This window comes from Perissodus microlepis, chromosome 3, assembly GCF_051167445.1.
Source record: "Perissodus microlepis isolate ML-2025 ecotype Zambia chromosome 3, ASM5116744v1, whole genome shotgun sequence".
Classification (NCBI taxonomy): domain Eukaryota; kingdom Metazoa; phylum Chordata; class Actinopteri; order Cichliformes; family Cichlidae; genus Perissodus; species Perissodus microlepis.
Genome location: NC_140463.1, coordinates 52,780,353 through 52,795,262, shown reverse-complemented (window position 1 = coordinate 52,795,262; position 14,910 = coordinate 52,780,353). Strand labels below are relative to the sequence as shown.

The following is a 14,910-nucleotide window of genomic DNA, read 5'->3' as shown; positions in this document are numbered from 1 at the left end:
GGCTAGCTACGGGTGAATGAAGGGTGCGAAGCCGAGTCTCCAATTCAGTAATCCTGGCTTCCAGAGCTGCAAATATGCTACATTTGTTACAGATATCATTACTGCTAAAGGAGGCTGAGGAGTAACTAAACATCTGACACAATGAGCAAGAAAGTGCAGGAGGGACAGGTGAAGTAGCCATGGTGCTAACGAGTCGGCTACGAGCTAAGCTAAGCTAGTGAAACAGTACAGAGACAGTGAGTGAATACTTTGGCTATAAATTAGGTAGTGAGTACACAGAAAGTGTGCTTCGGATGAAGCACGTGAAGATTATACTATGAAAGAAGAATGTATTTAAAAGTTTTTAATTAAATTGCTAAGCAAATAAGCTACTCAGAAACAGCACTGTGTTTGAGCAGGAACAGGAAGTGATACTCTACCGCAGAGCGAGCAAACACCAAGTGACAGCGCCACCAGTCTGTGCAATATTTGTGTAACATATGAATACAACACTGTGAGAAAGCAACCAAGTTTATTTCAGAGATGACAAACACAAATAAAGAAATGATTAACAAAAGCTGGTGTTCATTATTTAGCTCATGGATACAGCACAGTGGACAAACTCTTTAACCAAACACTGTGATACAGAACATATGCAATGCTATATAGGAATGTTTACACATTTCTAAGAACATTCAAACAAAGCTGTTACCAACATACTGCAAAATATTACTGTTGAAAATGTCTGTGAAAAACACAAGACTAGCTTCAAATGAGGATTTAAGCCTTTGCTGTTTATTAGATCAGCCACATGCATTTTGATCCCTCAATACAATCAGATTCTAGTTAGAATTGCATTCAAATCTATTGAGCCAATATTTTCATCTTATATGGCTGGAACAGTTTCAAATGATGAGCTTCCAACAATGAGTGAAACAGTAAGAGCATGTGGAGAGTTTGGAAACATCCCATTAAGAAAGAGAAATCAAACATTTGGATTCATTTTAATGAGCTCAGACTTGTTGAAAATGCAGAGGAGCTGGTTGTGAACTGAGCTTCAGAGAAACACAACATACTGATATTCACTGTGAAGCTTTGAGTGGAAAAAGACAGAAAAACAACATGTGGATCCTGGAATAATGGGAGCTTCCATCCTTAAAGGACTGAAGAGGAAGAAGTTTACAAGGAATCATTTAGAAGAGTGCTGATTGAATCCATGAATCTGAAAACGTGTTTGTGAGTGAAAGAGACAGACATGTACAGACTGAACTATCTGTTCAACAGTCAGAGTGTTTCTCTAACAGGAGACACTCTTTACACTCCACTCAGCACAGGGACACTGAGGCACCAGGAGACAAGAACATAAACCCAGGATAAAGAGTTTGAGTGAATGTGGTGTTGAAGGTGTGGAGGTGGATCAGAGTGTCAGAGGAAACTCTGTAGAAGGACAGAGTGCCAGCAGGACAGTCCACATACACTGCTACTCTGTTAGAGACAGAGGCAGTGGTGGAGGTGGATACGATTTTGGTGTCATGACAGACATAAACAGGACCATTATTAGTGCAGTACAGACTCCAGGACTGATCATTGTGTCCAAACAAACAGTCATTACTGACTCCTTCCCTTCTGATGCTTCTGTAACTCACTGATATATAAACGTCTCCTCTCCACTCGACCTCCCAGTAACAGCGACCAGTCAGACCATTTCTACACAGCAGCTGATAATGAACATCAAATCTGTCTGGATGATCAGGATATGACTGAACCTCCTCCACATGTGTCACCTTCCTGTTGTTGTCAGACAGTTGGAGGTTTGTGTTCACTGTGTTTGTGTCGATTGTGAGTTGACAGGAATCTGATGGAGAGAACAAACACAATCCAGCTGCAGTTATTGATCCATCATCTGTTCATTGATTGACACTTTGATGATGACTCCTGACATGATGAAGATGGTTGAATGTGTGCTGCTTTGTTTTCATGAATCCCATTAAAAACACACTTACACTTCCTCAGACCTGGTCTCAACCATCGGACTCCAGCAGGCTCCACCCTGAAAGGAGGAGGGGGGTCAGAGCAGCACAGTCAGCATGCACACATGGACATTATATGGCTCTCATACACACACTGTTACACACTGATAAAAGAACAGTCCAACATTTTCACAGCTTCAATCCATACATGGATCAAACTGCTCATGATTTGGACTGATCCTGGATCTGTCAGTACACCACTGCATTGAATGAAATATGACTGATTCAAACTATGACCTTCATTATCTTTATATTTCTCTTCTGTTTATCTAAAGTAAACTTACAAGTAAGCTGGAAATTTTACTTCTCAGTGCAGAAGGATAAAATCATATGGTTTGAAAATGCAAAATCCCTACCATGAGGTGACTTTTTATTTCACATTTGGCGCTATGTAAATAAAATTGAATTGAACTGAATTGATTTGAATTGAATTGAACTACCTTCCTCCTCATAGCATAGCATGTCCATGGTGCCTGCATTTTTTTTCTGGAATATGTTGAGCAAACCTGTAGAAGTTTTAGCCCAATAGATTATTGTTGACATTGCTTTGCATTATACACTGATTTAGTGAGAAAATGTTTACTCTTATTCAAACTGTTCTTGTGCCTTCTCTTTGTTTAGCACCCTATGAAACCTATTAAACTTTATGAACTCTTACGTAGCTAGTGCCGAGCGTTGCTGCTGCCTCTCGGCTCATTTTACTTAAAAATTAACCCCGCAGCTTTAAAAGCCTTATATAAAAATTCTCAGTGAAATTTTGTCTTGATTGTTTGAAATAGAAAAGTGAGAGGATACTAGATAAGAGCCCAGACAAAACTTTTTCGCAAGGTGCAGCCGTTTGTGGGCGGGGCTTGTCTTCAATCCATATGAACTTTTATAACATATGAATTTAACCCCTGTATTTATGTTAATGCTTTGTGGGTGCTTTTAAACATCTGTGGCATCTACAAATGGCAAATCTAGCCTTTATATATTTAACAAACATTTTGGTTTAATTATATTTTGAATAATCATAATGATAATAGTATTTGTTTTATAAAAAATTTGTTTCGATACAGATTTTGTTGTGAAAGTCCAAAGCCATAAACCAGATTAGTGGCCCATTAAAATGCTTAAAGTCTAGGTTGGCTTTATAGTTGAAAATAAAAAAAATTTAGCGGGTCTTAAAAAAAAAATAAGTTGGTGGCACTATTAATTGGGACATTGAATGACACCTCTCCATGATCACCACAAAGCTGAAGAGGGGTCCTGTCAGGCTTGGATAGCCATCAGGTTGTGGAGCTTCCAACTCTCACTGGAGTAATCACAGCTGAGTGTGGAGTGGCAGAAATGAGAATAACCACCTCCAAATCTTTGGCCATGGTCCACGGCCAGAAAAAGGTGGAGTGCCCACCCTGCATCATGAATGAGTTTCTGCCCCATGTTCAGGAGGGTTTTGTTTACAAGTGAGCAAAGAGGGGGACGAGAGACAGATAAATGGATTGGGGCTGCAGGTGCAGTGATGGCGCTGTACCAGTCTGTCGTGGTGAAGAGTCATTCAAGAAGGGCTCAGAATAGAGCCGCTACTCGTCCACATCGAAAGGTGCCAGTTGAGGTGGTTCAGTTAGCTGACAAGGAGGCCTCCATGATTAAATGCCGAAAATTCCCTGTGTGTGATTGTTTATGTCATATGTGCATGAAAGAAACAGGAATTGAAGATTTAAATTGTATAAATGAAATGTTTCCAGCTCTTCCTCCTCTATCAGACATTCTCTCCATACCTGAGAGTGTCCAGTCTCCAGCCTGGATCCTTCAGTCCAGCCGACAGCAGCTTCATTCCTGAGTCTCCAAGATGATTGTAGCTCAGGTCCAGCTCTCTCAGATGGGAGGGGTTGGAGCTCAGAGCTGAGGCCAGAGAACTACAGCCTTCCTCTGTGATCAGACAGCCTGACAGACTGCAGACAAAAGAAAATGAATAATAATAATAATACATTTTATTTAAAATTACCTTTTAACACAACTAAGGACACTGTACAGCAAATAAAAACAGGCATAAAAAAACACAAAATATACACAATAATAAGAGTAGCAGATAGAAAGTTTAAGCTCAGGGATAGGTTATTAGGAGTAGTGTGAGTACAAGAAAACAATTATTACAATATAATGTGTTAAATTTTCTTAGATGAGAGGGTCCAGCAGTAGATCAGAGGAATAGGGAAAGATTTTTCTGTGCGTTTCAGTTTGTTTTAGCTGTAGGCTTGAGAGTGTGTGTAATGGTGTAGAGGGAAAGGAATAAAATGTCTGCATGTCATAAAAGGAGACAGGAAGCTACAGTTGGGGCATAACTTCTAAGTTATGCAATTGTCATAACTTAGAAGTAGGTTTGCAGGAGACTTTTCACATGCTTATCTGTAAATGTAAGACAAGAAGAGGCCGATGGCCCAGTGGATGCGGAGTGGGGATCACAGTGTTTGTAATGGTAAATGGACTGATTCTTATATAGCGCTTTTCTACTCTCCAGGAGTACTCAAAGTGCTGTATACAACATGCCTCATTCACCCATTCACACCCACTCGTACAAGCACTTCTAAACTCAAGTGCAACTAATAAGCATTCACACTCCGATGAACGCATCGGAGGGCAACATTGGGTTAGTGCCCAAGGATATTTGGCATGTAGACTGGGGCAGCCAGGAATCGAACCACCAACCTTCCAAACAGTACTTTGGAAGATCGTCATAGATCATATACACCCCTGTATGTATGTAATATGTTAACTCTGTTTTGTATGTTTTCTAAAGGAATTTGTTGTAGCTTGGGTGAGAGGAGATTACTTTTATGAAAGGCAGGAAGTCACAGATACAGAGACACACAGTGCTTTAACTGTTTTGACGTACCCACATCCACATGCACACTCACTCACGTGCACTCACATAGACACATGGGCACGTGCACACAGGACACTCACATGCTCGTGCACACATACACAGATTTGCAACACACCATGGGGGTTTTATGATGGGGTCGCTTCTTTAAAACTGGTTGTAACAAACAAAGAAGTGGAGATCTGCAGAGGAACACCGGCCTGGCACCTCTCCCCTTCTAGAAGATGTATGCTTAACTGAAGATGAATAAAGGTTTTTGTGAAAATGACTACTGAGTCCGGTGCCGTCTCTGGATGCCTGAGGAATAAAAAGAACCGGGGTGAAACTGTTTCGTAACAGTAGGCAATTTTAAACAGGTCGGTTTTGAGGTTGGACTTAAAGAGGGAATGAAGTGATGTTTCTGAGGTCTGGGGCTAAGGAATTCCAAAGTAGGGGGGCAGAGTGGCTAAAGCCCCTCAGTTAAGCAGAGGGTGAGGGAGGGTGGAGGGAGATTAGAGTCGGGTTTGGTGGAGAGGTAAAGCTGGGTGTCGTCGGCGTAACAGTGAAACTGAATATTATATTGTGTCCAAGTGGGAGAAGGTATCTTAATGAGTTGAAAAACAGACCCAAAACCTTATATCCATTCTTTCAATTGACAGGTGTTGTTGATTTTTTTTCCACTGCTTTAAGGTTTTGCCAACATACAGGATATGTTTTTATTTCCTTTTTTAAAAACATCAAGTTTACATGTAATGAAATGTGCTATAGAAATAAAATTGCCACTGCCATTTCATTTATTTATTTAGGTTTCCAAAGTTATTTTTGTATGAGTTAAGTTTTTTTTTTTTTTTTTAATTTGAGGAAGTCAGGGATGGATGAGGAGATGTCTAAAAGTCTTATCATGTACTCAGCCAGAAACAATCAATTCCACCAGGGTGTAAGGGTTAACGTGAATAAATCAAACTCCAATATATAAACATACTTTGTAAAAACCTACATAATACAGAAAAGGAATCAAACTGAAAAGTTTTGTTGATTGAAGTAAATAGTTTTGAATTATGGGACAAGATAAAAGTATAATTTGGAGAGACCAAGATTTGTACTTCCTTTTAGCCTTTCCTGTAATGTCATAGTATACCTTCCTTTCCTTTTTCTGGGTTTATTGTATCACTCCTGCAATTTTTATCAGACCACTGGCAGTAGCAATTAGACATGCTACAGTAATTAAGGACATAAAATGCAACAATGTAAAACATAATATCAGTCTTCATGCGGATGATGTGTTGCTTTTTCTCTAAAACTCACAAACAAATCTTTCTGGGAGGAGGACTTGGCCATCCGATTGGGGAATGTGGGGCCTCCCTGGTGCTGCTGAGTCGGGGTGGTCTGCTTCTCTCCACCCCAGGGAAAAGGGTAACACTACCTGGGTCTGGGTGCAGTTTCCCCCTCCAGGGGCAAGGGTACCTAGACCTGGGATTTAGAGTACGCTTGAGGAGTGTGATTGTGTGTACAGTGTCTATTTGTCTCCACGTTGGGTGAGTGTTGAGTAATTGCATATGAGAGCATGAGGGTGGGAATGGATGTTTGTCTGTGTCCATATGTCAGGTTGGGTATCAGACGCCACCTCTCTGGGGACATCTCAGGCCCTCCAAGGTATGGAGGCCTATCTCCCCCCACCACTTCCCCTGCCAGTGGCAGATGCCCTCAGACATCGGTGCGTTGGTGGGTCTTTGTGTCCAGGGATGGGCGCCCAGGTACGCACCGGCTCACTCCTGGTGGCTGCTTGTCGGGGCCTGGAGCCTGGGGCTCGCTCGGGCCACTTTGGGGGTGGGGTGCCCTCGGCCTCTCGGCCTGGGGCTCGGTCACTCTGGCACAGCTGGCTGTCGGCGGAGCTCACGGGCACGTCACTGCAACCCCCCCTGGCTTCTCCTCCGTGGCTGCTGAGTTACCCCTCATCTGGGGCTCTCCTCAGGTCTTTCTGGGATAGTGGCACGTTTGCCCCTCTGTTGGTCTTCCTTGGTATCTTGTGTTCTAAGGGCCTCTGGGTGTCTGGAGTTTTGATCTCCTCCATACCTGCTTCATGCCCTGGATGACGGGGCAGTGGCTCCCCACACCCTCTAGCAGATCATTACCTGAAAGAACCTTTTAAAAACAAGCGCGCTCATGCTCACAGGTGTACACACGGGTGCTCACACACACAAACTACACCCTTTTTACGCTGTGCGCTGTCGATCTTACGTGCTGCACAATAATATTTAATATTTAGTATTTACTGTTATATTCACATAGATCATCGCAATGATGTTATTCATTATATTGCTCTCTTTTTTGCTTGTTTTCTCTTTTTTCTTTCTCAACAGGTGATCCAGGTGATTGATATATGCATTTTTTTTGTCAGTTTTTGTTGTTGTTGTTTTTTTTTTTGCCCTTTATCACCGTTTCTCTTCCCCGCTGTTTTTCTTTTCCACTTTCTTTCTCCCCTTTCTTTTCCCCAGTCAAGTCTGTCCCGTATTTAGCAAAGTGAAAATAAAATAAAATAAATAACAAAAGGTGAATCAAATGGACCATTACGGCAAGGCTGGGATGGTCCATTTGGTAAAGTAAATCCATTGGACATCTTTCTTTGCCTTTACACAATAATTCTGATGGCAAAAGAACCAAACGGGACAGGCATAACAAAAAAAAAAAGATGGAAATCTCTACCCATATCACTCATGGGTCGCAGCAATAAAAATGATGGTCTTGCCAAAAATAAATAATTTATTTTAAAGATCCCGAGTAAACATCACAAGACTTGTTCAGATCTCTGGATTCACATATTTCTAAATTTCTTTGGAAAGATAAACCCCCGGGTATTGGCTTAAAAATGGGGATGTCACAGGGCTAACAGATAGAGACAAACAACCATTCGCACTCCCATTCACAGCTGTGGGAAATCTACAACGACCAATTAACCTAATCCCACTAATTGCATGTCTTTGGACTGTGGGAGGAAGTCGGAGTATCAGGAGAGAACCCACACAAACACGAGCAGAACATTCAAACTCCACACAGAAATGACTCAGTGAGGTGGTGGAATCAAAATCAGGACCTGCCAACCACTGTGCTGCTGTAAAAAAAAAAGGTTTGAAGTACATTTGCTGCAATCCTGTATGAAACAGTTCGTAGCAATGAAAAGAAAATGATATGTTATAAATCCAAAATATCTGAAATCACTCAGCACACTAGCGGTCAAAAAGCACACAATACACAAATGTTCATGCTCAATGTTTTTTTTTTTAAATGGATATGAAAATTAATGAATAAAGTAATTAGTAATTCAGAAACTAATACACATAAATATGAATAAAAGGACAAATTGAACAATGTTTTTGTTTGGGCAATAGTATAATACAGACCAATTATTTAAATTAATGAAAAAAACTTTAATCCTCACCTGAGAGATTTCAGTGAACAGTTTGGACTCTTCAGTCCAGCAGATAGAAGCTTTACTCCTGAGTGTTGCAGGTCATTGTTACTCAGGTCCAGTTCTCCCAGACTAAAACACTTGAGAGAACTGAGCGCAGAGCTTCACAGCTTCTCTCTGAGAGGTTACAGCCAGACAGTCTGAAATCAATTATATTTGTGATCAAATTAATTTTGAATGAATGAATTACTAATTTCAACTTAGGACAAGAATAACAAATAATACCATGGCTGCCTCATAAATTAGAATACAACTTGTAATGTAAGCATAGAAAAAAAAAAAGAAAAAACATAAAACTTGGTTTGAAACAGCACAGTCGTCAAAGGAGCTTGCAAAGAAAAGCATCTGGACTTTTTTAAGTTGTTTGAAGACGTTTCACCTCTCATCCGAGAAGCTTCTTCAGTTCTAAGGTCAAATGGTGGGGAGTCCCAGATTTAAACCTAGTGGGAGTATCCCCCCACAGAGGGAAAAAAGGACCCCCTGATGATCCTCTAATCGCCTGAGCCAAGGTGTGAAACTGGGTGTGGGTCCCAATCAGCCAGGGTTTCGGGTGAGCTCATTGTGAAACCTGGCCCCACCTTATCATGCGAATTCCTGAGGTCAGATGGCCCAGGATGTGAGTGGGCGTTAAGGCGTCTGGGGAGGGAACTCAAAACTGGATTATAGATGGCAGACAGTTGGTGTCTCTTGTGTAGTACCCTACACCACCGGGCAGAACATGTTCCCTCTAAGCCTGAAGGAAAAAATAAGGAACACACGCATGTAAAGGAAGCACTCAAAACGTGTGGCTATCCTAAATGGGCGTTCTTAAAGTCAGCAAAGAGGCACAGAAAAGAAGATCAGACACCAGCGAGGGAGGATAAGAAGGACAGACGCAACAAAATTGTCATCCCCTATGTAGCCGGTGTATCAGAGAAACTCAGGAGGGTTTTCTCCAAGCATGACATCCCGGTGCATTTCAGACCCAGCAACACGCTCAGACAAAAACTGGTTCACCCTGTAACACTCACAATGGTAAGACAATAAGACAACCCAAGTTGAGGGTTAATGTTGTCATCCGTATGCGCCACTGACTCTCTCTGTGATTGTGTGGACATGTGCTTGCACGCTAGTGCATGAGGAGGGACGGATTTTATGTTTTACCTCTCCACACACCCTTTTTTTTTGCAACGTATGGGTTGTACGAACACTGTGCACTGTTTGTTAAGCTGCAGCCGTTCAACCGGGCTTATATGGTTGACGAAGAGAACGTGTATTAAAGAATACGCTGTGGCAGAGGTGTGGACTCGAGTCACATGACTTGGACTCGAGTCAGACTCGAGTCATTAATTTTATGACTTTAGACTTGACTTGAAAAAAGGTTGTAAGACTTGTGACTTGACTTGGACTTTTACACCAGTGACTTGGGACTTGAATTGGACTTGAACCTGTTTACTTGAAAAGACTTGATATTTTACCCAAATCTAAAATTTAACATACATATTATATAAAAAGTGTGGACCATTAATTCACTTTATTCATTCATTCATTCTTACCACAATCAGTATGTATGTGAGCGCGAGCTGTAGCACAGCCAATCAAATTAACCAGATTTTAAAAAAACAAAAACAAAAACACTCGAGCCAAAAATGCTCCCAAGAGTATTTTCTTTCGGCTACATAAACTACGAAGTAGTCAACAAAAAACGAAATGCAACATGCAAAACATGCAAGAAGAGGATTACAGACAGAGATGGAACAACTTCCAACTTTGTCCGACATTTGAAGTTGCATAAAGAACGGTAGGTGCTGCCTTTTTTTGCTACGATGAGATAGCGACTTAGAATAACGTGCAACTTGTTAGCTCAGAATTGTTGGTGAATGGTGAGCAGGGTCCGTTTTAGTGGGTTCTGTAGCTGTACTCAGGGAAGAGAGTTTCACTCCATCTCCTCCCCATCATTAACCCCGTAGATTTAACCCAGTTTAGACTGACAAATACTTATTTTACCATCACATCACAATTCAAAATCACTGTGTTTAATTTGCAATTAGTGTATGGTCGTGTTTAACTTTTGCATGTCTGAGCCAGGGAAATTTTTTTTTGGTTAGAAAATCTGGCCCACCTTAGTGTGTAATTGAGTAGTCCTGCTATATATGGCCTTTTTCTTCTGTCATTTATGTCAATACATCAAATAAAATACTTTGATCTTATGTTATTAGCTGTTGTTTATTTGCAAAGGTCAGTTATTCTTAACAGGGATGCTAAACATTGCTTATTAGAACTGTATGCAGAGTTTTGAGAAAAGTGTTTTAATAAATATTGTTTATATATTTTTTATTTATATTTTTTATTGTCTGAAAACTATGAGGGTTTAAGTGTTAATAGTTATTTAGGATTATTAGGGTCAAATGCAATTCATGAATGGCTGTAATGGAATTTCTGACATTAGTCTAATATGCTTACCTCTATCAGATTTGAAGAATACCAGATGAAAAAGAGGATCACAAATGAACCTCAACAGCCTTCCATATCACAGTTTATGGACACTTGTGCTGGACAGTACAGCATGACTCATCCACAGCAGAAAGCTATCACGAATGCATTATTAAGTGACTTGAATATTGGTTGCAACCTGCCCCTTTCTATTGTGGAAAACAAGAATTTTCGGCACTTTCTGACGGTAGTTGACAGAAAATACAGCCCGGTATGTCGCAGAACAATTATATCAAAAACAGAGAACCTCGCTGCTGAGAAACGTTCAATGTTAAAAACTTAGTTGAGCGAGACTGATCATGTTTCAGTCACTGTGGACATTTGGTCAGACCGAAGGATGAGGGGTTTCCTTGGTATCACTGTGCACTGGATACAGAAAGAGACAGAGAGGATGCAGCTGAAATCCAAACTGCTGGCCTTTGACCGCTTCAAAGGATTACACACTGGTGAAAGAATCTGTGAGAAATTTGAAGCTATATGTGACGAATACAACATCAAAGATAAACTAGACTATATTATTAGTGACAATGCTGCCAATATGCAGAAAGCATTCACTGTGTGCTTCCCCACTGAGCAAGGTGAGGAACATGATGATGATGGTGATCATCTTGACGACCCAGAGCTCTGGCATGACTTAACCTTTGAAGATCAGGAAACAGTAGGTGCTGCTATGGCAAAGACACAGCGCCTGCAGTGTTTTGCGCACACACTTCAGCTGGTGGTGAAAGATGGTTTGTCAGAGACCAAAGTGGCACCTCCTTCACTTTCAAAGTTATCTAAGCTCAGCTCTCTACTTCACACAAGCACAACATTCAAAGATGTGTTTGAAGCTGAATTTGGTGAACAGAAAGCGATCCCTGCAGCTGTAATCACAAGATGGAATTCAACACTGAGACGAGTGAAGGCAGTTGTCCAATGTGAACATCTAAAACTCTGTGCTGTTCTTGAAATTGCTGGGCAGAAGGAGTTATTATTCACAACACGAGAGCGGAACCTGTTGAAGGAGATGGTGGACATCTTGAAGCCTTTTGGAGAAGCAACAGATTTGACACAAGGTGAGAAAATAGTCACGATTAGTGCTGTTGTTCCATCCGTGCTGTCCCTCAATCACTACCTTGAGAAACTGAAGCCTCAAGTCCGTTTCCTGAATGGTCTGGTCAGGAGCCTCCAAGCATCTTTGAACAAAAGATTTCTTGGAATCTTTATCAGTGTGTGAATGGCTAGAGCAGAAGATGGGATTACTGCCCCCTTTTCAGATCCAGTGTACCTTAAAGCAGCTGCTTTGGATCCAGCATTTTCTCTGTTGTGGGTGGAACACCATGTGTTGGGTAGTTGTGACATAAAGACAGAGGTGACACAAAAAGTTAAAGGTAAAGATTGAATATAGTGTATATTTTCTCTGTATTTTTTTGTCTAAAATTGTAATAAAGGCTCTTTTGCTGTTGTTAATTTGTTTTGCCAGATCTGATCCTGCAAGATGTGGCAGATCCTGCAAAGTCAGAGCAACCTGTGACTCCTGGTGAGGAACGCCAAGAGGCCTGTGAAGATGGAGGACTCTTTGCTGCTTATTGTAAGAGGCAGAAGAAGGATGTGGGGAAGAGTCCAGCTCTACAGCTAAGTCACTACCTGGATATTGCTGATGGACAGAACGCCCTCTTGTTCTGGATTATGAACATGCAGACTCTTCCTTCTCTGTTTCATGTGGCCACCAGAGTTTTGGCAGTACCTTCATGTAGTGCTCCTGTGTAACGAGTTTTCAGCTATGGTGGCATCATTCTACGGCCTCATCGTGCACAAATGACTGACAGACTTTTGGCCAATTTGGTCTTTTGCAAATGCAATGCAGAATAGTTAATAGTTAACTGAAATAGTTAACTGAAATAGCTTAAAGTGCACATTCTTGTTCATATATATATACATATATACACACATATATAGATGAGAGAGAGAGGACAAGCTAATCACACTGCACTAAATTTACTGCGATGGTTCATTGTTTTGTACATAAGGAAATCTCAGCACTTTTTGTTTCAACAGGAAGTTCTGCTTTTGCATTTTTCACTGAATATTTATTCTGTGAATTTGTAATTTAGAGGAAGACTATTCTTGCAGCAAAGTTTAATTGAGCTGTACAAGGTGCAATTTCAGAATTAGTTTGTGCATATTTTGTAAGTTACTTGTTTCATCAGGTGATGAGATAAATACAGATTTAAAAAAAGAACACATGGTCTATTATTTACACCTAACATATAACTGCAACATTGTTTTTAAAAAAAAGACTTGAAAGGACTTGAAATTCAAAGTTTCGGACTTGGGACTTGACTTGAAAGTTGTCTGTCTTGACTTACGACTTGACTCTGACTTGTTTGACTTTACTTGAGACTTGACTTGTGACTTGAGGATAAAGACTTGAGACTTACTTGAGACTTGCAAAACAATGACTTGGTCCCACCTCTGCGCTGTGGAATTCCCAAAGCCAGCGTGAGTGTGTATTCTTTCGACTATCCTGCTAAGTGTTTTGCCGCCTCCTCTCAACCACTAAACACAACCCGACGTTACAACCTGAAAGACAAAACTTCAAAACACAGACTTAACAATGTGGTGTTTGCTGTACAGTGCAGCGAGGAATGCCCAGACCTCTACATTGGAGAGACCAAACAGCCACTTCACAAGCGCATGGTACAACATAGAAAAGCCACCTCCACAGGACAAGACTCAGCAGTCCATCTGCATCTTAAGGATAAAGGACACTCTTTCGAGGATGCCAATGTTCACATTTTGGACAGAGAGGACAGATGGTTTGAAAGAGTGGACATAGATGAAGCCATCTATTGTTTCGGAGGAAAACACGAACACAGTATACAGTCGAGTCTTAATAGCGTACTTACAACTGGGCTCGTCAGGCACTCTTCTTGGCTGCAGTGGTTATTATTATATTTACATGCTTCCAGCTCCCGTTTCTGCTCGATGACAACTCGTACTTTTCCTTTTCTCCCTCCTCGCTCACATACACATAACGGGTATGGCAGTCCATTCTCCCAGCAGCACGGACTACACTGCCCATGAGGCTACATTCTTTAGAGCTATACCTGTAGTAGCGTTCTGCTTATTAGCTTAGCACAACAACAAAAAGGCGCTCTCTCACCCAGGAAACACGCAGAGAGAGCATCACCCTGTAACCATGGCAACCATAACGCTGCCCTCTGGAACAACAGAACGTAGCTGTCAAACAAAACCCAAACAGTCCTGATGTGACAATATGAAACAGGAAAGTACCGCCGTGTAATCCATTTATTTCAACAAAGTAACTGTATTCTAAATACCACCTTTTTAAATGGTAAAATGGTAAATGGCCTGTATTTATATAGCGCTTTACTAGTCCCTAAGGACCCCAAAGCGCTTTACATGTCCAGTCATCCACCCATTCACACACACATTCACACACTGGTGATGGCAAGCTACATTGTAGCCACAGCCACCCTGGGGCGCACTGACAGAGGCGAGGCTGCCGGACACTGGCGCCACCAGGCCCTCTGACCACCACCAGTAGGCAACGGGTGAAGTGTCTTGCCCAAGGACACAACGACCGAGACTGTCCAAGCCGGGGCTCGAACCGGCAACCTTCCGATTACAAGGCGAACGCCCAACTCTTGAGCCACGATCGCCCACACGATTTTAAACGGTAACTGTAATGGAATACAGTTACTCATATTTTGTATTTTAAATACGTAACGGCGGTACATGTATTCCGCTGAGTGGGACCCACACCCAGTTTCACACCTTGGCTCAGGTGATTAGAGGATCATCAGGGGGTCCTGTTGTCCCTCTGTGGGGGGAAACTCCCACTAGGTTAAAATCTGGGACTCTCCACCATTTGACCTTAGAACTGAAGAAGCTTATCGGATGAGAGGTGAAACGTCTTCAAGCAACTTAAAGAAGTCCAGACGCTTTTCTTTGCAAGCTCCTTTGACTACGATGACCTGGATGACTGAGAACCTTCGCAGACAAACAGCACAGTCACACCTCAGTATCATTTAACCAAGCAGGGAGCTAGCATTTTAAGTGATTATAGATCAGTACCCAATGAAGCAGGCATTCATACTTTCCAAATAAAATATTTC

General features: G+C 41.5%; 1 protein-coding gene and 1 pseudogene across 1 annotated transcript; one reads left to right on the top strand and one right to left on the bottom strand.

Moving 5' to 3' along the window:
• Positions 1-543: 543 nt before the first annotated feature.
• LOC146391943 (neoverrucotoxin subunit beta-like) lies at positions 544-8,408 on the bottom strand. The gene is made up of 4 exons (XM_084917482.1): positions 8,288-8,408; positions 3,770-3,943; positions 1,983-2,029; positions 544-1,834 (listed from the first exon to the last, which is right to left on the bottom strand). The coding sequence occupies exons 2-4, from the start codon at positions 3,823-3,825 to the stop codon at positions 1,305-1,307; spliced, it is 633 nt and encodes a 210-aa protein (XP_084773608.1). The 5' UTR covers positions 3,826-3,943; positions 8,288-8,408; the 3' UTR covers positions 544-1,304.
• A 3,376-nt stretch (positions 8,409-11,784) lies between these two features.
• Positions 11,785-12,665, top strand: LOC146391942 (uncharacterized; annotated as a pseudogene).
• The last annotated feature ends 2,245 nt before the right edge of the window (positions 12,666-14,910 follow it).

Excerpts from the sequence above, each read along its gene's own strand:
- LOC146391943 (XM_084917482.1), bottom strand. The coding sequence starts at position 3,825 with ATGAAGCTGCTGTCGGCTGGACTGAAGGATCCAGGCTGGAGACTGGAC. Across the intron at positions 2,030-3,769 it reads TGGAGACTGGACACTCTCAG|GGTGGAGCCTGCTGGAGTCC; the intron begins GTATGGAGAGAA and ends TCCTCCTTTCAG. Across the intron at positions 1,835-1,982 it reads GAGACCAGGTCTGAGGAAGT|ATTCCTGTCAACTCACAATC; the intron begins GTAAGTGTGTTT and ends TCTCTCCATCAG.